We start from the raw sequence: 23,927 nt of genomic DNA on the forward strand, positions 1-23,927 counted from the left end.
CTTAAGGCTGGGCGTTTGTAGCATCCTGGGAAGAAGGTGAGGGTCACACATGTGAGGTTTTAGGAGGAAAGGAAGGTATCACCCCATTTCTGCTCTTTGTTTTTTCCTCTGGGAGGGACTGAAATGCATGGTGCTGACTCCTGCATTCCCGAAGCTGGCTTATAGAAGAGGAGCCTCTCCTTCTGCTTATAAGTCCCTGCCTGGGTAGCTTTCAGGCCAATGCACACAGAATTCACCGATTCTCAGGGAGGTGAAGTTGCCAGCAGAGGGTCACCAGCTAGTCAGTGACAGAGGTGGGATTGGAATCCAGGTCTTCTTACCTGAGTGTGGCCACGCCCCCTATGGCCAGGGCTATGGCACTAATGGGGATGGAGAGGACCCACCCACCCAGTTTGGAGGTGTCCAGGAATGTTGGCAAGTAGAACAGCAGATGTCCTCCCAGCAACAAAGATAGGAGCCCCCTTTGTGGGATTTCTTAATTAAGAAACATTTATGCTCTTCTGGTAAAAAAGCCATTCTGCCACCTGTGGGTCGGCTTTGGGGTAGATGAAGGGACAGTAGCCTGCTGGGCAGGCTAAATATAGCTGGATATTTATGAAGTCTCCATCCCACTCAGCCCTCTCTCTGTGGACTGGGCCACCCCGGGGTTGGGAACCTGGGGTTAAGGTTGGTTACTCGCAGCAGTAGCTAAGCGTGAAAAATTCAGACTCCACTGGGACTGAAGCCTGCACTGGGTTTAAAACTGGAATTCCTGCGCCACATCAGGCTGCAGGTGCCAAGAACATGAAGAATCATTTATTGTTTTCTGACCTGCCCGTAATTAGTTTCTCACACACTCTGTGCCGTTTTTTACACCTCTGTGCTCAGTACCTGATACGCTCCACACCCAGAATATCCTTTCATTGTCTAGTCTATCTTTCAAAACCCAGCTCACCTCCTCCAGGAAGCCTTCCCTGACCACCCTCGCCCAATCCCATCCTTTACTCTGCCACCTCAATACCTTCTTGTCTCTGCATGTTCATTGGACCACTTTGCTTTGTCATCACCCACCTCCATGACTCTCCTTGGGGCTACCTGAGGACAGAGCCCATGTCTTGATCATCTTATATCCCTGGTTGCCCAGGGCAGAACCGGGCTCGGTGGGGCCCCAAAGCTGGTGGTGGAGCTCACATGTTGCCTGCATCTTAGCCAGAAAGAGCCCTTGGCTCAGCATTGCCCTGTAGAAATCCTTGTGCTTTCATTCTCAAGAAAAGGACACATGCGTGGGGTTCTTTCTATGGGACTTGAAATAGAGAGCTGGCATTTGCCGAGCACCTGGATTCCATGCCAGGCTTCCTGCATATGTGGCTTTATTTACATGCCAAGCACGCTTCTCCTTAAGGCTCCTGCACTTGCCGATCCCTCTGCCTGGAACATTCTTCCCCCAGACCTCCACATGGTGTCTGCTCCAGGAAGCTCTTGTCGTTGCCCCTGCCCCCAGCACTCCCCACTCCCTCCCCCTGCTGTGGGTTTCTTCTTAGCGTGGATCACCACGTGCTGCATGGTCTGTGTAGTTAGCTGTTTATTGTCTGTCTCCCCCAGGAGGATTTTGCCCATTTTGTTCACTGCCATATATTCAGCATCTGCAGCAGTGGGTAGGACATAATGGATGTTCGGTAAATATTTGTTGAATGAATGAATGAACTGAGTTCTCACAACAACCCTGTAAAGTGGGCATTATCATCTCCATCTTACAGATAAGGAAACCAAGGCTCAGAGAGGTAAAATGACTCATTCCCCTTCACATGGCTTATCCAATTGGCAGAATCAGGATTGAAATCCAGGTTTATTTAGCTCCAAAGTCCTGCAGTCTTCCCATGACATGCAGTAGCCTCCCAACTGATGGTTCAGATACCATTTATTGAATACACCTGCTGTGCTATTGCATATGATAAGGAATGCCCCCCCAAAAGGAATGTCTTTTGTCACCGACTGAGGGGCAGCACCGTGGTGGCCCCTTGCAATGCCCTGTAAATAAGCATTAAGGGTCGGCGTGGGAACTCGTGTTTGCTATTCTCTTACTGCAGTACCCATTCCCTTTCTGGTTTCACTTCAGCCCTGCAAAATAAGTTGTCGTTCTCTTCCATTTCACAGACGAGGAGACTGAGGCCCAGAGAGGTTGCGACACCTGCCCCAACTCACACAGTCAGGCAGTGGCAAAGCTGGGCTTAGCAGACCCAGGGCTCTCTTTTAGTACCACCACATGGCTTTTTTTTTTTTCCCCCTGCACTCCTTTAGCCTTAATCTGGGTTTTGCAAAGGAAAAAAATGAAACGTGTACGCAGGGCGGGGGAGGGGAGAGCAGAATTCCACAGGGAGGGAGGGAGGGGAGGCACCCGCCACCTTCTCCGCCAGCACCTTCCCGTCCCTTCCCTCCATGCACCCCTGGGGCTCACTCTGGGATTCGCTGGTAGTTCTGGTTGGAGAAGAGGCTGAATTCAAGCTGCTGGTTGGGTTTAATCATTAAGCCGGTCCATGCTTGACCGAGTCCACAGCCCTCTCTAGTGTCACGTCAGTGAGCAGTGTCCTGAAGCTCCCGGGTACGGGAAGTGTGCTGAACCTGCTCTGTGCCCTGAGTCAGGGGCTTTACCCACATCACCTATTTCAGATCCTCCTAACACCCTTTAGAGGGTCTATATTTATCCCCATCTTACAGGGAGGCAGATGGAGGCTTGGAGACATAAAGGATAAAGGCACGCCAGTGTTAAGGGGGAGACCCAGTCTTCCTAGCCCGGATGTCAATCTGCAGATGCTGCATCCAGACCAGAAGCACCTGCTGCTCCAGGGCTACTCTGGGGCCCTCCCTGCCCAGCCTCTTTCTCTATTTGACCTGGATCCAGAGCCATGTGGGTGTTAGGCCTACTGGGCCGACGTGGGTCAGGTCTTCTGCCCTCTGGCAGAGGGGGCCATTGCTCCGAGGACCCAGCAGCCGCTCTTCTCCCTAGACCTGGACTGTGTCAGCTCCGGGAGGACAGCAGCCTTTGTCGTTCTCCTTACTGCCATCACGGTGGCTGCACGCATGACCCAACCAGTGCCGTCCCTCTCTCTGCACCTCTCCCCCTGCCTCACCCAGTCACAGCATGAAGTCCAGTTGGGCCTGCCTGCCTCGTCTGGCCCCGTCTGCCTCCCTCCCACAGGTCTTGAATCACTTTTGTGGCCCCCCATCTGAGGCCTGACCCTGAGCCTCTCCAAGTGACAGTGCTCCCTCCGACAGCCCTGCACCCTGCCAGGCTGTCAGCACGCCACAGGGACCCTGACCAGTCGAGGCTCCTTGGTGCTGGCCCACGGGGATGCAGGGGCCGGGGCAGGGTAGAGTGGAGAGCAGTCTTGCCCATCCCTGGAAGTGAGAAAGAGGGACGGGTCTGCCCAGTGCATAGGAGACGTGCAGAAGTTGCCGGGGAGAATCTGGAGCCAACAGATTCAAAAGGCCTCCCTCTGTTTGTACCCTCTTTCTGATCCCGCTTCTTCTCCTTTCCTCTCTGTCTCCCCTGGCAGGAAAGGAGGGCGCCCTGGGGTGATGGGGGCAGGGAAGGCTTCCTGGAGGAGGCGGCATCTGAAGGAAAGTCCCACTGAACATCTGCCTCCCGCCACTCAAATGTCTTCTTTTTCTGTCTGCCTTCAGGGTCTTCCATGGCTCGGTTGCCCTAAAGCCACCCTGATCTCTGCTTAAGTGCCGTGCACCCAGGCTGGGGTGACCCTGGGGTGTGCTCTGCTCTGCACTTGCCTGAGTGTGCATCTTCGTTCATTTATCTGACATCTGCTGGGCACATCTTGTGTACTAGCCCTGGGGTTCAGTCATGAATGAATGGACAGCCACTGGCACGCCCCTCCCCCCGCCCCGAGAACCGGCCACTGGTGGAAGAAGGATGGAATGCTCTAGTATTCCACAACAGTCACGTGGTTGGTTATGTCACTGCAGAGCATGAGGTTCTGTTACCCTGTGCCTCAGAGAGGGAGGGGCTGGCACCTAAACAAGGCCTGGCCACCAGATCAAGTGGCCTATCTACCGTGGATCGTGTGAGACCAGCTTTTAAAAAAACCTTTAATGACACGAAAGTGACAGGTTTAGTCGCTCAGTCATGCCCCACTCTTTGCGACCCCAGCGACTGTAGCCCACCAGGCTCCTCTGTCCATGGGATCCTCCAGGCAAGAATACTGGAGTGGGCTGCCATTCCCTTCTCCAGGGGATCTTCCTAACCCAGGGATCGAACCCAGGGTCTCCTGCATTTGACAGCAGATTACCGCTGAGCCACCAGGGAAGCCCTTTAATGACATAGACTAGGATAAAAAGTAAAATATCGAGTGTGTTCAGGTAGGAAGTATTCTTTTCTCAGAAACTTTTGCTTCCAGTGTGTGTGTCTTGTGTTGCGTGTTACAGTGTCAAATGCATTTCTGTCTGGGGGTGGCAGCGGTTAAGGGCTGTGATGAGCTTGCTCTGTGGCCGACAGCAGCGGGAGGTCTGGTGTCCCGGTCTAGACACATCTCGTCGTCAGACTGCCTGGGTCCATCTCAGCGTGACCATTTCCTAGGGCAGTGATGGTGGGCAAGGACTCCCCTCTGTGCCTCGGTTTCCTCAGGTGAAGTGGGGGTGCACAGCTCCCTCACGGTGGGCGGGGGAACAGCATAGAGCAGGCAGAGGCTTTAGCACGATGCCCAGGGCGGCCGCTGTCGCGGTTACTGTTGCCCCCATGGAAAGGCGAGCCCTCAGGCCTGCTCCTGGGGCCCCTAGAGGGGGTGACTGACAAGTGCCCTTCACTTCCTGCCTTGAAAAACCTGCCCCAGGTGACCACAAGCCTCAAGCCAAAGGGCTGGACTGGGAGGCCTCCCTTTCATAGCATGGACAGCAGCTCCCCACGGTTCCTTGAGCCCTGTCCAAGACATCTCATTTCTGATGAGAAGAATCTGCATGGCAGGTTGCATTTTGCAGTTTGCATTGGCCCCCCAGAGCACCAGGTCTAGTGGGAGAGACTAACAAGAACAGGGCAGTTATGATAAGTTGGGGAGGGGAGCCCAGGGGCTGGGAAGAGAAGCAGGGAAGGCTTCCTGGAGGAGGTGCTGTCCAGCTGAGACCAGAAAGCAAAGAAGTTAGCCACAAGGGAATGGGAAAGGCTGTTCAAGGCAGAGGATTAGATGTGCAAAGGCCCAAGGGGAGGGAGAACTGGGCGTGTAGATGGGGAGATGCAGAGTTCTGGGGGTCCCAGTGCAAGTGGGGGTGACAATATGAAGTCAGAGTGGTGGGTGGAGATCAGGTCAGAGGAAGAGGGGTTTCTGGCCTGCAGTCAGGAGACTCAGCTTCTCAGATGCCACACTGCCCACTGGGATGAAGCGCTGTGTCTGCTGGGCTGGGCCACAAAGGCTGCTCAGGATAGGCTGTTTAATCTTCTCCGTGGACAAAAAGAGTCAGCTCTCTCCTCTTTTGGACCAAAGGGCTCTCTGTACTTGGTGGTGCTCTATCAGGGCTGAAAATAGCCCAGAGGCCAGGTGTGTGGCAGGAGCTTAAAGCAGAGAGAGAAGAGGAAGGGGGCCAACGTGCCGTCCGTCCGTTGTGAGCACCCGCCTGGGGGGTGAAGCCAAATGGTCAGCACCGTAGCACGCCTGCCCCGTGCCAGGCCCTTGCTCTGTTCCATCCCTTTAAACCGTCAGGACGCGTCTTCCAGAAGTTGGCTCCCACGTCACAGATGAGGACACTGAGCTCAGAAGGATCCTGAGAACTGTCGTGGCCTAGGTGGCAAGGAAGAAGCAGAGCAGAATTTGATCCCAAGCCTGCCTGACCCCAAAGCCCCTTCCCCACCACTGTGGGACACTGCCCCCGGGGGCCCTTGTCCTCACCCTGAGCTCCTGAACCCCCCTCCCCACAGGCTGTCCTTCCCGCAGGCACGCCTTCTTACTTTCTCTGTCCTGGGGAGGTGAAGCACCTCTGTCCCCAGCAGCCAGAGTGAAACTGCCTATAGAAAAGCTCCATCCCCCAGCCCCACCCGCCTCACCCAGGGCCTGGAGACTCTAACTCTTAAGGTGGAGGTGGGCTCTGGGAGTCTTGCTCTGGAGGAGAAGGGGTGAACTGGAGCTCTGCACCCCTTCCCGGTCCCGTCTGCCTGATAAAAGCTGGCCTGTGCTCGGTCACCCCCAGCCCCACTGACAGGCGTCACTGCTGCCCACATGCTTCCCACTGATGGGGCTCGCAGCCGCATCTCACTCAAGCCACAGGCAGCCCCGACCGGTCCCTCAGCAAGGGCATGGGGCCCGAGCGAGAGCACTTCGTCAGCCTGCACCCAGGTTTTCCTGCAGGCCAGGAAATCCTGTCCCCATGCTGCGCTGTCATTATTAGCAGAGCTGGTGACAGCATGGGCCGGTGCCTCCATCCCTGGGTCTGGGCCTTATTATCCAGACAGATGCCTTGGCCTCTCTTTGCCTCGATTCCCTTTTCTGCAGAAAGGAGATAATGATGTTACGTCTCAGGCCTGCAAAGTGTCTGACAGAGAGTGAGTGCTCAGGGGGGCACCTGTTATGATTGTGTAGTCACTAGGCAAGCAAGCCCCTGCTCCCCGCTGAGCCCGACGCTCCCAAGGGAGACAGACACAAAAGAATAATAATAACCACTAGCTTGTATCACTCAGTCGGTCTGTGCCAGACACTGTTCTCAGCAGGCGCCTGCATTTAGCCCTCAGGACAAGCCCTGTGAGACAGCTACTATTTTTACTCCCATATAACTGTTGAGAGAACAGAGAGGGAAAGTGACTTGCCTAAGGGCTCACAGCTCAAGCAGTCCAACGTGATTCCGACTAGAAGGAAGGGATGTTGATGTTGGATGGATGACTGCCACGTCGGGACAGGGGGTCAGGTGGGGGGCATTTCACATGTGCCCTGGAAACCTTCATAGTGTTAAAACTGTGAGCGTTTATATTTGTCTGGCAGTTTTCTTTTTAGTTGCTCATCAACTTCTGTAGTTGTTTGTCTCACATCCTACATGTCTCAGATCCATGAGGCAGGGGAGTAGACTTGATAGGGAAGGGCCCTGTGGACCAAACATAGACATGGCCAGACCTGTGTGGACATCAGTGAGATTTCAGCTCGGTCAAAGGAAGTACTTCCTAACTGGGGAGGCTGTCTGGAAGTCGAGGGAGGGCAGGGGAGGCAGTATCCTTTGCTGGAGTGGCACTGGTGTTTAGCCCAACTGGGACTTGACATGGACGTGGCAGATACAACTGGAGCATCACACGGGTCTGGGATAAACTGTCTGCAAAGGCGCCTTTTGACCCTGGGGTCTCCAGTGCTCATCTGCTGAACGCATGGAGGGCCCTTCACAACCTCTCGCTTATGTAATCCCCCTGCCAGTTCTGCACATTGGGAGGTTTTAGGCCCATTTTATAGATCAGGAAGCTGAGGCAACCTGCCCCCTTCTGGGTCTGTACCTTCCCCCACGACCTGCCAGCCTCGGCACTTTCCCACACTTAGCAGCAGGTACTTCTGAGTACTGGCCATTCTTGGATGTCAGTCCCTTCCCCTTCATTCTCCTTTTTACTGGGACTCAGGGCAGCCTCTCGTCTCATGCTGGACAGCGGGGAGAAAATTCTTTAATGAGTAAGCTGTTCGGGGGTGTGGGTGGGGTAGGAGAGTCGGGTCAGCACGGGCAGTTGGCAGAATGCCCACAGCTATTAAAACATGTGTTCTGTTTACATCCTCAACACTACACATTGTTTATATCATAATTATGTCCCACAGACACAGGTTTTCTTTCCTTTTCTCCAAGGACAATGGATTTATGAGCTGGGTGGGCACCCGCGTGCCCTGGGTCTCCAAGCCGGGTTTGCTTGGTAACTTTCCACCCCACAGGGGCAGATCCTTACCCTCAGAAGACATTCCCTTCCCCCTTAAGACTCTGGGTACTTCAAGGGCAGGACACGGGACAGCAGAATTTCCCGTCTCTGTGGATGGTGCGGTCCCTCATCCCTGCAGACAGGTCTCTCAAGGACTCTGTTCCCAGGACTAGAGAATGCTCGGAATCACCATGTCCCACCTCCCATCTGACAGATCAGAACACTGAGGCCCAGAGCCTTACAAAGGGTCACAGAGAGATTGCAGATGGGGTCTTTGGCTGGAATCCCTAAGAGAGGGGGTAGAAAGAACACTGGTTTTGGAGGCAGTCTTGTGTTCAAATCTCAGTTCTATATCTAAGCTGTGTGATCCTGGGCAAGTCACTCCCCCTCTCTGAACCTTGCTTTCCCATCTCTAAGATGGGGAGAATGATGATGCCTCCCTTATGGGATTTTGATGAGGAATAAATAGGAGGCTCCATGAGAAGTCTGAGCCGATATAAGATGGGGACTCCATAAGTGGACTTCAAATTCTTTGAAGGCAAGGAATCTGTGCTCCTGAAGCTGATGAAGCAGAGAGGAGCAATAGGACCCAACAGTGGTGGGTCGCACTCCCAAGGCCCTGTGATGAGTCCAAGAGTACTCCCTGGCTGGCTGGGGAAGCAAGTCCACATAGTGTCAAGAGTGTGCATGGCTTTGGATCCAGATCTGTCAAATCCTGACCCAGCTGTTTGCCTGTACCATGACCCTGGGCCAACCCCTCCCCATCCAGACCTAATGTTCTCATCTAAGAAATAGGTCCATAGGGATGTAGAGAGGCCCCAGTGAGCCAACAACTCTAGGATCATCAGAGCTGAGGATGTATGAAATGGAGATTCTTATCAGGACTCCTGAGTGTGCGTTTCCAACATTTATCCTTTACCCATTGGGTCAGAGGGCAGAAGCCCATGCAGACTTCCTGCAGGCGTCCTCAGTCTACACTCACAGATCTGGGGGGAGATGAAAGAGAAACCTGGATCTTTGGAGAAAGAAGGAGAGTGGAAGGGGCACCTTTGAGGCACTTCTCTGTGGGCCTCAGAGCCATCATGGCAGGGAAGGACTCGAAAGCTGAGGACCCAGGCATTGTGCTGTTCCTTCCCTGTGGGGATAACATCTACCCTTTGCCTGGAGCACGCATAGCATCTTCTTCGTAGCCGCGGGAGAAGGCTGGTATGTGTTCTGACGCTAACTGCACCACTTCCTGGCCGTGTGGCCTTGGGCCACTCTCCCAGCCTCTCTGAGCCGTCCTTCCTCAGCGGCAGTAGGTCTGGTAGCGGTCACCTCCTTCAGCGCTGTCAGGAGGATCACAGGAAATCTGGTGGGCAGAGGACCAGCCCGGGCTCCACATGGCCCAGGGAGGTTTCCCTCTCTGGTCATGCCCACCTCCAGTCCTCTTTTCTGACCTTGGGGCCATTAGGCACTGGGGCTCCATCCCACTGCTATAATCTGCTTTCTTTTTTTAGATGCTGCTGATTGTTCATCCCAAGTTCTGCCATCCCCTGACCTTTGAGTTGCTCAAAACAGGCTGATTGATGACAAGCAACACCACCCCTGCCCCCCACCCACCCCCCGCTGCCCGAGACCAAGCCGGGCCTCACTCCACCTTTGTCTCTTATACATAGCCAATTTTTTTTTCTTGCAGTTCAGGGGATAAGTGAGAAACCTTGGGGGAGAAATGAGGCATTAAAACAGGAAGGATGCAACCTCCAGGGTCAGACAGGACCAGATTCAAAAACAGGCACTACCCTCACAGTCTGGGTGGCCTCTGGCCAGGATGTCTGCCTCTCTGGGCCTCAGTTTCCTCTTGAGGAAGCTGCCTGGCAGGGTGAGGCCGTGAATGAATGGGCTGCATGGTTCGCCCCTGGCATACACTGGGAGTGCCGCAGGGGTAGGCTACCACCACTCAGGGCCAGCAAATGCTACCCAGCCCTCAGGCTCATGAAGAGCGTTTGCTCAGCTCCAGGAGCCAGAACAGTGAAGTTCTAGGAGAGCTTCCAGCTGCATTTGATCCTGAAATGTAGGGCCAGTGGATCTGTTGTTTCAAAGTTGGGACCTGGTTCCTGCAGGTTCCAGCCTAGGGCTAAGGCGAGGAGTGAACAGTCAGGCTTCTGGGCCCCACCCAGGCTGGGGGAGTGGCTGCCCTTGGGAAAGAGAAGGAGCATGCTGGCCAATCAGCTGGCTTATCAGCAGGTGGCTGCCAGAAGCTGCCTGGAGGAGAAGCAGGTGCCGAGGGCAGGACTGTGCCAGCCGTTGGAAGCAGTGTTTGAAAACTGGCCTGGATTCCCCATTCCCGCCGTCCCAGGTCATTCTGATAGGCAGGGAAGAGAGGAAAGGACAGTTTCTATGGGAGGGCCCAGGACTTGAATCTCATTCTTCAGAGAGATGGATCCTCAGGGATTCCTTCCTTGCTTCCAACCCTTCAGTGGCCCCCAGAGTCTTCTTGAGGACCTAACCTCCCCTGCTCAGCCTTTAAGACACTTTGTGATGGAGCCCTTGACTTCCTCTCCTCTGCCTTCTACACTCTGTTCCCTGTCCTTCCCCAAGTGCACTCAGCTTGTTCTCTCCTCCAGGCCCTTGTCTGTGCTGTTCCCTCAGCCTGAAACACAGTTCCCCATCCTTTTTCACCCCCCGGAGCGGCCCCTCTGAGAAGCTTGGCTCCAGCCCGCGGTGCTGAATCCCTCAGGACATCATGGTGTCTGTGTCCATCCCCCGGCTGGTCTCAGCTCTGCGTGAGCTGTCAGTGCGTGTGCGTGTGCGCCTGCAGCCCTGGCCTGGAGCAGATGCTTTGTGAATGTCAGATGCAGGAGGAAGTGATGTCCTCGAGAAAGAATGAGGGTGCATCCCCCCACCCTCCCCCACAGCAGGGGGCCCTGACCCTGAGAGCCGGTGCTTCTGAAGTTGGAGTTTCCCGGGCCCCTTTATCAAGACGAGACCTCAACCGAGGGGTCCAGAAGAGGGTCAGAGCCAGCTTGGGAATCCCGACTCTGCTGAACAGACTTGAGGCGGGGGATGACCTCACCCCCTGGGAACTCAGTGCATCGGAGCCCACTTGAGCCAAGAGGGCTGCCGCTTAGACCTGGAAGGAGCGGCCTTTTCTCCCAACGAGCCGTGTCGCGTGACCTCCAGCCCCCCTCCCGGGCCTCCCCGCAGCTGTTGACAGGAGTGTCAGGCCGCGGCGCTGCACTGACCGGGTTCTGTTTGCAAAGAACAGGAGCGGGGAGGAGCTGCGTGGTGGTTCCCAGTGTGGGCTGGCCCCTTTCCACCCTGAGTGCTGGCCGACCAGGCCTCTGACACAGAACAAAGTCCCATCAGGCTGGCGTCTGTCTCCTGGGTGCATGTCACTGCTCTTTTTGGCAGAGGTGAGGGAGGCGTGGTTGTTTTCTTTCTAATCCACTTTCAAACCCACCAATAGAAAAGGTACTCTGTTGCCGGAGGAGACCGACATCCCTGCCCTGCTTTGGGTGATGGAAAGCCTGCCAATACCAGCCTTGCCTTTGCCTCGTTAGCGTGTGTGCACGCGTGTGTGCGCGCGCACACACAGACACACACGTGCACCATGCTGCTTCCTCCCACTGTCACTTGAATCAGAGACTTCTTACGGAAGGGCCACCGTCTGAGGGCAGGTGTGTGTGGGTTCGGGAAGCCCCAGACACTGTCCATCAAACTGTGTGTGTGGAGTGTGGGTGTGTTCCCGGGAAGAGAGGCTGGTACCGCGTTCATCACCCTTAGCAAGGCCCGGCCACCTTGGTGGGGCAGGGTGGAGGAAGGGCCCCCTGCCCCTGCCCGGTTCTGCTGCCCGGGTTTCCTCACCGGCAAAGTGAAGGCAGAACAGTCCCCCTGAAGGGTTGTGAGGCTGCCAGCTCTGCACAAAAAGGGCCGTGCGGGCGTGTGCCCAGGGCTCGGTAAAAGGCTAGTTAGAGCCTCTGTGAGAGGGAGGGGGCAGCATAGTTCTCAGGGTTGGCAATCTCCTTTCCCGGTGGAGTGGAAGCTGCTGAAAATCTCAGCCAGAATGCCATCTGCTGAATGCCAGCATGCTGGGGGCCTTCAGCTCGGCGTCCAGAGAAGCCAGAGCTGTGCTTCCTGCCATCCTCCTGGCGGTAAATGCCATCTCCTTGGACTCTTTTTAGATCAAAGGAAAGGCTGGGTTGGGCGATGAGCGGCATCGTTCAGAGGGTGGCACAGTGCGCATTTGGGATGCTGCTGGGGTGGCTTAAAAATAGGCCTCTGTCCTTGGACACAGGGAAAGTGACCCTGGGGTTTTCAAGAGGCCTTTCCTCGCCAAGGTTACCAGCCCGCCATGAGAGCAACGTTGCAGGATGTATTCTCCAGACACACAGACAGCCATCTCCCACCCAGGAGTAAACCTTTTCTCAATAAAGGAGCAAGAAAAGGTAGTAAAGGGAGGGAGCCAGTGTTAACTGAACACCTACTATGTGCCACACGCCGTGTCTGACTAGCTGGCTTCATTTGTCCTCACAGCAATCATGCAGGGTGGAGGTGACTCTTAACCAGTTTTCTAGGTCTGGTCGGGGGGCCCAGAGAAGTTAAGCATGTACCTCAAGATCACACAGCTGCAAAATGACAAAAATCAGAATTTGAACCCTTGTCTGTCTGACTCTAAGCCTGTGCTCTTTTTAACCGCCTCTCAAATTGAGATTTAGGAGATAAACGTGTGGGAGAGATGGTGTGAGGGACTTACCTAAGGGTCGGACCCCGATGTTCCCCATGAGGGAGGGAATGAGTGTGCTGGGACTCCCGCTGGGGGCTTCCCTGCTTTCACCACCCCTCCCTGCAGCCTGGGGGGTCTGTGTTCACGCACCATCAACAGGTGGTGACTTGCCCAAAGGCCCCTCAGGCTAGCAAGCGGCAAAGCAGGGGCTCACACCCACAGCCCATGAAGGCTATTCTAGCACATGCGAGTAAACCGCAGAGCCAGCCCTGAACGACCGGCCCAAGGAACAGCTCTGCTGTCCCCCTGCCTCCCGGAACAGCTAGCCCAAGGCTGGTAGTGCCAACACTTGTTTTTCCCAAACAGAGCCCCTTTCTCCCTAACTGCCCACAGCCGCTCATCTCCACCCCCCACATCTCTGCTCATACACTTTTGGGTTTTTTTATTGGCCATACCCCATGGCGTGCAGAACTTCCCCCAACCGGGCATCGAAGCTGCGAGCCCCGCTGTGAAGTGCAGCGTCTCAACCACTAGACCGCCAGGGGAGACCTCTGCTCACACATTTCTGAGCTGAGGCTTTGCTTCCGTGACTAGATGCTGGAAAGCCCCGCCCTCTGTTCTTGGCAGGCTGGAGCCGCCTTTGGTTAATTCTGAGGGGTGGGCCAGGACGGTTCCCTCCCTCACACAGGAAGGGACTGAGTGCAGAGATCTCCCCTTGGTTCCCACCACAGAGAAGTCTCCTCCCCCTGTCTTGTTCTTGGAGTCCCAGGACCCAGTTCTTGGCCAGAGAGCAAGGGGGCTCACCGGCCAGAGGCAGCACCCCCATGAGGCCAGCTGGGACTTGGCCTTGGTTGGGGGTAAAGGTCTGGTCCCTGGTGTGGGCTGGGGCCCCTTCCTAGCAGAAGGTTTTCTCACCAGTGAGAAGGGGGTCCGTCTGAATCTGGTCCTGGTGCCAGCAGCCGGGAAACTCTGCTCACAGACTCAACCATTTGGGGGAACAGCTGAAGTGACCCCAGGAGGGGAACAGTGGGGGACCTTTTGGCTCTCGGTGGAATATTCTGCAGCCGTGAAACAGCACGGTGAATGCTTGGGAGCCACGTGGGGAAATGCTTTTTATGTAGTGTTGAGTTAGAAAAGGCAGGAAGCAGAATTAAATGTGTTCTCTGATTGCAAGGAAATTAGAAAGGGTACTCAGTACTACTTCATGCTTAGTACTTCCACACTACACATGGAAGAAAGTCAGGCAAGAGGAAAGAGCACTGGTTTGGGGTCAGACTGAGCTGGGTTCACATCTCAATGCTGCTCCTTGGATCTGTAGGAAGTGTTTTTCTCCTGGAAAATGCAGATGAGAATCCTGTAGGTGAAGATTTGTCTTGAGAATTAACTACAACCATGTTATCAAAAGGCTTCCCTTGTAGCTCAGTTGGTAAAGAATTTTCCTGCAATGCAGGAGACCCAGATTCCATCCCTGGGTCAGGAAGATCCCGTGGAGGAGGGCATGGCAACCCATTCCAGTATTCTTGCCTGGAGAATCCCACGGACAGAGGAGCCTGGTGGGCTACAGTCCATGGGGTTGCAAGAGTCAGACACGACTGAGCTAACTAAACCACCACCATGTTATCAAAACGCTTCCCTGGTGACTCAGTGGTAAAGAATCCACCAGCCAATGCAGGAGATATGGGTCCAATCTTTGGGTCTGGGAGATCCCCTGGAGAAAAAAAATGGAAACCCACTCCAGTGTTCTTGCCTGGAAAATCCCATGTTCAGAGGAGCCTGACAGGCTACCTTCTATGGGGTCGCAAAGATAGGATAGGACTTAGCCACTCAACCACCACCGTGATAGCAAAAACATCCGGCTGCAGACATGTCACAAAGAGACAGCAGAGCCAGCCGTGCTCCTGTGGATGAGGGCCAGCCAGGGACGACGAAAAATGTGTAATGAGTTAAGGGGTGAGTGTGGGGAGATGGGGGAGTTTTCTCCTTCTTCCCAAGCTTTCTCTAGTATGGCTGCAATGTTTACTGCTGTAATTTAAATAATAAAGTTCAGGTTTTCTGTTGACATCCCCAGACTGGGATGTTCTCCGAGGCCCCTGGGGTCCATGCCACAGTTTTCTGTTTCATGGAGAAGCTGCTTCCCCTAAGCTGACACGGGTATACAATTTAAAGATTGCTTCATGTTGTTCTTTTATTTTAAGCATTTTAAATTTGTGTAAATAACACATCCTCTTACAGACTTTTTCACTCTGGTTTTCTTTATCTCCCATCAGGACTCTGGCCTCAGAGGAGGCGGGGTGGATTAAAATAGTGTTTATTCCTCATTCCCTGAAGGAAGCTGGATCATATAATCAAAATTAAACAAATATGTAAACTTCCCTGGTTACTTGTCTGCCTTTTATCCTAACATATAGCTGGTTTAGCAGGAAACTTCCCCTTATCGTAACAAAGCAGTATTTCTCCCAACTCCAGCATCCAATGAAGTCGCCAGGCCTCTCTGAAGGAACATCTACTCAGGGTTCCCAAGCCAGTTTCGGAAAGAAACTCTCTGATGAAGAGATAAAGTCAGAAAAACAACGATGATGGGAGCCGAGATAAAAATAATCAAATCAGGGGGGCCTGTGGTCTTTGGTGCTTTTGATCTGTGGTCCTATGTAACGCTTCCTGGAGAGTCTGCCCACCGCAGGGACCTTGGAGAGAGTCCGGTCTCTCGGACACTGGAGGACGCTGCCATCCAGAGTCAGGTGGCTGGCACAAGGCCGCGGTGAGCGTGGAGAACACAGGCTCTGCCGTCCTGGGCAGCCTCTCATGTCGGTTCACACTGGCAGTATTTCTCCCAGTCGCTTGATCTTTGTCCCGCAGTATTGCTCTCCAGCAGGCCCTTGCACTCACCCTTGTGTTTCTGCAGATGGCCCGCAGCCTGGCCCTGTGTGCACCCTCCTTGCCGCCTCAGGGACCCTCCCTATCAGACAGGGCTGGCCTGCTCTGCCGGAAGCCTGTGGCTCCCTCTGCCCATGCTGTGTACTCTGAGCCTCCCTGGCGGGCGTTCAGGGCCTTCCCATCTGGTCCCCGTGACGTTGACCGCGCCCTCACTCCTCAGCCCTCACCCCTGCAAAGCAGTGGCTGCCCACCCTCAGACGCTGTCTGCCACATCTTCCATAGGACTAAACCTTCCTTCCGGGTCCAGCTTGCCCGACCTCTGCCCCTACTGCCTGCCCTCCCTTAACACCTGGCTCCGTGGGCATCACCCCCTGCCCCCCAGCCCCTGGCTAAATCTGGGATCTCCTCTGGGCCTGATAGCCCCTCAGTGCCAATGCCTAACATGGTCTCTATTGTTATTATTGGTTCCGAATGTTCATGTCTATTCACCTGTATGTCTTCTCTTCCATGGAAAGACTCAGACCTCCACAAGGGCAGGATTGTATCCTCAACTGAGCTCCCTCAGTCTTCACAGCAGCAGATATATCTTCAGAAAAGATGGATAGATGGGTGGATGATGGATGGATGATGGACAGATGGATGAATGAATGGATAGATGAATGCATTGATGGATGGGTGGATGGTTGGATAGATGGGTGGAAGGATTTTTGGATGGATGGATAAGAAGGTGAACGATGTATGTATGGAAGGATGGATGGATAGGTAGATGGAAGGATGACTGGATGGACGGACGGATGGATGGATGGATAGGTGGATGGATGGGTGCATGAATAATGGAGTGAGCATCTTGCCTGCTGCCCTCATATACCTGTCCAATGCTTAGCAGAGCCACCTAAGGGTACAAGGAATCAATAGGTGGTTTCTTGCTTCCCTCTCTACATCAGGGATCTACAGCTCAGTCATTCTGTCTATCCTGTGTTGATTCCTAAAGGGCAGAGAGAATATGGTAAAAATAGCTAAAAAGGCCGATGGAGGTCACACAAACGTAGCTTCAGTCGCAGCTCTGCCTTTAGCTAAGCCAGCTGTGTGGCTTTAGGCAAATAACTCAACCTCTCTGAAACTCCATGTCTTCATCTGCATAATGGGGTTGATGGTCGTCCTTACCTCAAAGGGTTATTATAAAGATTAAATGAGGAAATGCATGGCAAGTAGCCAGGCCAAAGTTGGTATTCCATACAAGGTTATTGAATACATGGTAACTATCAGTCAGGACAGTTTTGTTTGCAAGTATCAAAAACCTAGCTCAACCTGGCTTATAAGCAAAAGAGGGCACCCCGACCTGAGAAGTTTACAGTGATCTGATTGGCCAGACTTGAGGCACACCCCAGTTTCTGAGTTGGGGTGGGATCAACCCACTAGTTGGAGAGAAGCTAGATCTCTCCTCCCTCTGGAGGAGGAGGGAGGAGCAGCCTGTGCCCACAGGGCTACCCTGCTGTGGGAGCTGCGAAACCTGGACCTCCTTCACGATGGCCCGGGGCCTGTGGGAGGTGGTGCCTGGCCAGCACCTCCCCACCCCTGCCCAGGGCTCTCCTTACCCTCCTTGGGTGGAAGTGACCGCTGACATTCTGCCTCCCTGTGTCAGGGGTAGTCGGCTAGAAGAACCCAAGGAAGGGGTTCCTGCCCAGGCCCTTAGTGACCTTGAGATTGGGCGGGTTCCTTCTCCCTCTGTGGACCCATTTTTTCATCTGCAAAATGGACTTATTCGAGGAGATGCTCTCCAAAGTCTGCTCCAACTATAATAAAGGCAGCAGCTGGCATTTATCAAGTACCTGATGTGTGCCAGGCCTTGGCTGGGCACTGGAATCACAGATGAAATAGACAAGCCCCTGCTTTCCAGGGTCCACGCCTGGTATCACCCAACCTTTCCTTGCCACTTCCAGTATCTGTCATAGAACCAAGACGCCTTTTTAAAAATTTTGTATACTTTTAAAATATAGTTTAAGCTGTATTTATTGTATACAGCTTAAACATCCAAAGCAAATACGGTCATTCCTCAGTATCCTGGGGGCAGGAGGATTAGTTCCAGGACCCCCCACAGATACCCCAACTCCGATGCCCAAGTCATTTATATAAAATGGTGTAGTATTTGCATATAACCTACACGCTTAGTTCCTTATCCTTTAAATCATCTCTAGATTACTTATAATACCTAATACAATGTAAATGCTATGTAAATAGTTGTAAATACAATGCAAATGCTATGTAAGTAGTTCCCGGTTCACAGCAAATTCAAGTTTCGGTTTTTGGAATTTTCTGGAATCTGTTTCCCCTGAATATTTTCAATCCACGGTTGGGTGAATTCAGTGACACAGAGCCGGAAGACACAGAGGGCCGACTGTGTGTTGAATGTTTTTTATTTCTCTCATGAAAAACTAAAACCTCCAAATCTCTACTACCTTCAAAACATATCCAGAATCAGACCTCTTCTCCCCACCTTTACTCACAGCTCCCCGCCCCAAATTTGAGGCACCACCATCTCTACCCTGGAGGAATCCCACAGCCTTGTCCTAGCCCCTAGCTTCCTTGCCCAGACCCCAGCCCACCCTCCCACCCCCCATTAACAGTCTACTCTCCACCCTGTGGCCTGAACTTTCCTACCATGTCTTTGCTCTGCTGCTGCTGCTGAGTCACTTCAGTCGTGTCCAACTCTGTGAAACCCCATAGACAGCAGCCCACCAGGCTCCCCCGTCCCTGGGGTTCTCCAGGCAAGAACACTGGAGTGGGTTGCCATTTCCTTCTCCAATGCGTGAAAGTCAAAAGTGAAAGTGAAGTCGCTCAGTCGTGTCCGACTCCTAGCAACCCCATGGACCACAGCCCACCAGGCTCCTCCGTCCACGGGATTTTCCAGGCAAGAGCCCTGGAGTCGGGTGCCATTGCTCTAAATCTCCAAAAATGTCCCATCTCACTCAGGGTGAAATGGTGAAAGAAAAAGCAAACCACAACCGTAGGCTCCTTCCCACCCCACCCACCCCCCGTCCCCACCATTCCAGCTCTGCCGTCATTTCCTTCCACACCTAACCTGCTGACACTGTCCCACCCACACGAGCACATTCCCACCTCAGGGCCTGTGCACTGGGAGTTACCCTGCCTGGAATGCTTTTCCCCAAAATACCTTCACCTTCGGGTCTGCGCAAGTCACTCCTCAGAGTGACCCCACGCTGATCCAGTGGTTAAGACTCCACACGGAAGGGGTGCGGGTCCCATCCCAGGTCAGAAAACTAGGATCGCACATGCTGCAAGGTATGACCAAAAAATTAGAAAAAAAAGTCACTCATCAGAGAGGCCCTCCCTGAAAACTCCTGTCTAGACAACACTCCTTTCTGCCCCTCCTTTGACTGCATCCCACCAGGTGTGTTTTGTTTATCGTCTTACTTTGCCCACTGGAATGACAGCACTGCCCGAGTGGGAACATTATCAGTCTTGGTGACAGCTGTATTTCCAGGGCCTAACGTGGCACCTGGCACTTTCTTGGTGCCCGCTAAACATCTGCTGAATGGATGAATGACTGAAGTCCCATGAGGGTTATTTTTTCTTATTTGCTCTTGGCTTAACTGCTTGCTACTTGCCTTCCATGGGTCAGTGGCTTGTATCTGGAGAAGGGTCTCCAGCAGGAACTCCTACCTCGGTGACTGGGGCCTCGGTCCCTCGGTCCCTCGGGCCATGGTGTGCCTGCATTGTCATTGCCTTTCCCTCTTCATTTTCTCCTGTCCTCACTCCCCATAGCCTCAGTGTTAATTGAACCCCATGATGTCCCCAGAGCACAGTGAACCCCAGGGCTGGTGTGGGAGGAGTGATCCTGCAGTGGGCTCATTTCCCGGGGTCGCCATTCTACAGACCGTTGTGTGCCAGGGGCTGCCTGTGAGTTGTGGGCCTTTGCCATGAAAATTGTCCTCAGCTGCTGTTGTGAGCGAGCGCCAGGGACTTGTGCAGTAATTACCCACCTGGCTACTTCCCAGGAGCCTCCCAGGAATTGCCCCCCTGGTGGAGGAGGAAAGCTGGGAAGGACAATGCACCCACCTCCAGACCGGGTCACCCCAGGCTGTGGCCACCAACCAGATCCTTTGTAAGGAGACTGTCCCAAGTTTCTCCAGGGCCTTCAGGGCACAATCCCCATAGAAATGTATTATGAAAGGTGTATGTTCTAGAAAAGCCAGCCTTGCTAATAAAGAATGCCTTCCTCTTTTGTGGGTGAGGGGGAGGAGAAGTCGGAATTCCGGCTCGGGTGTCCTTTGGAACTCAGTATTATCATCGTGTTATTAGCTGTCTATTGAACACATGCTCTGTGCCAGGCAGTCTTCTCGGAACTCACCCACATGATCTTTCAGCTGTGTGAGTTAAGCCGATGTTCCCATTTTACAGGCAAGGAAACAGGCTAGAGAAGTGATTTGGGGCTGCTGTGTGTCACACAACCAGGAAGTGCCAGAGAACTGAGATTCCAGGCTGTACTGGGGATCCCAAGAGGGCACCCAAATTGCCTTTTTAATAAAAATTATACAGAGAAAAGCAGCCAAAGACCTTCCACTACTCCTCAAGAATCCAAGGTTGCTGTCGCCTTTTAGAGGGACTTTGCAGTCCAGAAGTGGCTTTTGGAGGAAGCCTCTAGAAGTGGCTTTCCCTAGTGGCTCCGCTGGTAAAGAATCCACCTGCAATATGGGAGACCTGGGTTCAATCCCTGGGTTGGGAAAATTCCCTGGAGAAGGGAACAGTTACTCACTCCATGTTCTGGCCTGGAGAATTCCATGGACTGTATAGTCCATGGGGTCGCAAAGAGTCGGACACGACTGAGCGACTTTCACACACTTTCTAGATGTGGAGGGTTTTGATGGGGACAGAACAGTCAGTTGGCCCCACCCTGGCTGTCCTGACAAGCTCACTGGTGTTGGCCTGTCTGCGAGTGAAACGGCTCTGAACAGTGCTTCACTGGTCGGACATAAAGACACTAAACCTTGCTCTCCGCTCATCTGTGAAGCGGGCAGAGTGAGTTTGCTGTAGCAGTCTTGGGCAGTTTGGAGTGACTGAAACTTGCGATTACAGGTCAAATTAAGATGGAACTTAAAAACGGACGTGACTATTAAAAGACAAATCGGGGCCTCAATGTCGCCAGGGGGCCTAACCCTCCTGTCTGTCTCTTCCCGCAGAGTCCAGCCCGCCGGCGCGCCTCCTGGCCACCCGGCCTTGCTGCGGCCCCGGCCCGGAGCGGCGCCCGGTGCTGGGCGAGGCGCCGCGCTTCCACGCGCAGGCCAAGGGCAAGAACGTGCGGCTAGACGGCCACTCGCGCCGAGCCACGCGGCGCAACAGCTTCTGCAACGGGGTCACGTTCACGCAGCGGCCCATCCGACTGTACGAGCAGGTGCGGCTGCGCCTGGTGGCCGTGCGCCCGGGCTGGAGCGGGGCGCTGCGCTTCGGCTTCACGGCGCACGACCCGTCGCTCATGAGTGCCCAGGACATCCCCAAGTACGCCTGTCCCGACCTGGTCACGCGGCCCGGCTACTGGGCCAAGGCGCTGCCCGAGAACCTGGCGCTGCGCGACACGGTGCTGGCCTATTGGGCGGACCGCCACGGCCGCGTCTTCTACAGCGTCAACGACGGCGAGCCGGTGCTCTTCCATTGCGGCGTGGCGGTGGGCGGCCCGCTCTGGGCGCTCATCGACGTCTACGGCATCACCGACGAGGTGCAGCTCCTCGGTAGGTCGCGGTCCCCACCGGAAGGGAGATAGGGTGGCCCTGCCGGGACCAGGGAGTGGGTCCTGGTGCGCATGAGGGTGTGTTTCTTTAACATTCACGAATACCCAGGGCTCCCTTTGCCAGGCGTCTTCTAAGCAGTTGACACATTTCCACTCGTTTATCTTTGGCAACAACCCACCACCCCCGTATTACCGATGGGGAGACTGAGGCCCGGAGTGAGTAAATGATTTGCCCTGCAGAACCTGGATGGGCATGCACACGGGTGTGGTCCAGAGTCCACAGTCCGTCCAGGTCCCCTCACCTGCTCCTTCACGCAGTTGTGTGCTCACTCACTCACTCATCCTTTCATCCGTCCCTGTTTGAGTCCCTTCACTCCTTTGCTCACTTGTTTGTTCATTCATTCATGCAAGCATTTATTCTTCTGCTCACTCATTCATACATTCACTCATTCACATATCTGTTTATGCATTTGCTCATTCATTCACTCACAATCCACTTCCTCACTCAGCACTCAAACCCATGACCTAATCTTCTAGTAGCTACACTGCCCAGGCCATGGACAGTAGGTATCATATCAAGGTCCATGGCTAAGGGGGTCAGGGTCCACTGGGGATGCAGGCAGGTAAGTGTGGCCCTGTCTCTCACAAAGGAGGAATGACTAATTCTGAGATCCTGATGGTGAGAACTCGTGGGATACAAGTCTGTTGCTCTTAAGACCCTATTTCTCTCTTTAAACTTTTTAAAAATTGAGGTAAAATTCCCATAACACAAAAGTAAAGTGTACAGTTTTGTGGCATTCTGTTGGCAACCATCACCTCTGTTTAGTTCCAAAACATTTTCATCACTGCAAAGAGAAATCCATACCCGTTAAGCTGCCATTCCCATCCTCACTTCCCCCCAGCCCCTGGCAGCCCCTGGCAGCCCCTGGCCTGCTTTCTGTTTGTGGCATTAGCTCTTGAACTCAGGTTGCACGTGAGCAGCCCAGCCTCCACTTCTGGGGGAGAAAAAGAAGAGCAGGTTTCTCAGGGGACACAGCCCTGTATGTATTTACCTACAATGAATGCACAGATCTGAAGTATGAGTTTTGATGGAGTTATACACCGTACACCATAAGCCAAGTTGCTGCCTGCCCCTTTAAGGCAGCCCCCCGCTCCCCTGTTCAGCTCCCCTGGCTGTCCCCAGGGCAGCCACTGTTCGGTTTTTCACCATAGATTATTGCACCACTACTTGACCATCACATAAATGGAATCATGCAGTATATGCATTTGTGTCTGGCTCCTTAATCTCAGCACAAGATCTTTGAGATTCGTCCATGTTGTTACTATATCAGAAATGTGTTCCTTTTTCATTGCCCAGGAGTATTCCTTGATTTGAATGGAGTACAGTTTGTATATCTGCATGTCTGGGCGGTTTCTGGTCTTTCCGCCCTGCATCTTGAGGGAAAACCCTGGCCCTGGGCTCCTTGCTGCCACCGCCACTGCCCACACCACCATTGGGCAGGGAGGGGAGATGCATGCATTCGGGCCCCCAACTCCCCAGAAGAAAGGCAGCAGAACTGAGTGCTAGGAGCAGAGGGATGGGAGTCACATGGATCTCTGCTCCACACCTGGCTCTCCACTTGCCAGCTCTGTGGCCTTGGCCAGGTGACCAAACCTCTCTGTACCTCAGTTTCTTCATCTGTAAAATGAGTTCACGATAGTACCTACCTCATGGGAGTGTTGGCAGGGGAACATGAGATGGTGTATGAAAGGGATACCGCATGACGCCTGGCACGTGGAAGGCCCTCAAGAAATAATAGCTAAGAAATGGGAATCTGCCCGTCTGCACGGTGGCTGAGGCATGTGTCTGAAATCCAGGCTTAGGCAGACCAAATTATAAATAGCTACCCATCCTCCAAGCTGGGGTCTTACTCATGCATTTTAACCGTATTCCCCCATGCTCTTTTCCATGGAAGTTTCTGGTATTTTACCCGCAAGAAATGCAGGTTTCTAAAAGCAGGGGGTCCTCTAGACCCCCTGTCACTGTTTTTTGAAGCTCTTTATTCCTATAGAGCGGGGAAACAATCGGGCCTCATTCACCTGCTCCTTCAGACAGCCCAAGTCTCAGTACCAGCCGAGACATCACAGCCACTCCATAATCAGCACAAGTGGATTAGGATTTTTTTTAAAAAATACAAATTGGAAGCAGCCTCTACTGATGACTTTATGAACTGAACAGACCTGTGAGGAGTCATGGACTCTTGCCTCCCTGCCTCGTTCGTTTGTTCATTTAACAAGCCTTTGCTGAACCTCTCCAGCACCCCACTCCCCTTGGAGGAAAGGAAAGGGCCGTGGAGCGTCAGTGTCGGGGGCAGACAGGAGCCTCCATTTTCTGATCTGCCAGTAGCGCCCGCGGTGGGTGGTTGGTGTGGAACACCTAGCACTGGTGTGGGACGATGTTCACAATGACACGCGGGAGGAAAGATGAGATCGGAAAGAATGCCATCCACGGGTGAAGGGAGCATAGGTGAATCTCACTTCCTTCTTTATAGCTCTCTGAGTTATCTTTTTAATATATACAGAAAGGGCTGATATTGCTTTTACAAGCAGAAAGGGCAATAAAGTTATTTTCCTTTCTGAAGGTTATATAAGATAATGGAGAACTTACTGACATGTGATCAAGGCTCAATAAATGTTTCCTTCCCAGGGAAAGAGAAAATTGACATTGGTTATATCAGGGTGAAGGGGTTATGGGGTTTTTTTCTCCTCTCCCA

General features: G+C 53.5%; 1 protein-coding gene and 1 long non-coding RNA gene across 2 annotated transcripts in view; both read left to right on the plus strand.

Moving 5' to 3' along the window:
* NEURL1B (neuralized E3 ubiquitin protein ligase 1B) overlaps positions 1 to 23,927 on the plus strand; it is a 44,460-nt gene that overhangs the window by 1,143 nt on the left and 19,390 nt on the right. Inside the window, exon 2 of the mRNA XM_043488662.1 lies at positions 20,630 to 21,175. Coding sequence (XP_043344597.1) covers positions 20,630 to 21,175 — 546 coding nt within the window. The remainder of the gene's footprint in view (positions 1 to 20,629; positions 21,176 to 23,927) is intronic.
* Positions 494 to 14,029, plus strand: LOC122454280. Its single transcript, XR_006273359.1, has 3 exons — positions 494 to 503; positions 8,556 to 8,559; positions 9,979 to 14,029. It is a non-coding gene; the product is annotated as an uncharacterized LOC122454280 (long non-coding RNA).

This window comes from Cervus canadensis, chromosome 16, assembly GCF_019320065.1.
Source record: "Cervus canadensis isolate Bull #8, Minnesota chromosome 16, ASM1932006v1, whole genome shotgun sequence".
Taxonomy (NCBI): domain Eukaryota; kingdom Metazoa; phylum Chordata; class Mammalia; order Artiodactyla; family Cervidae; genus Cervus; species Cervus canadensis.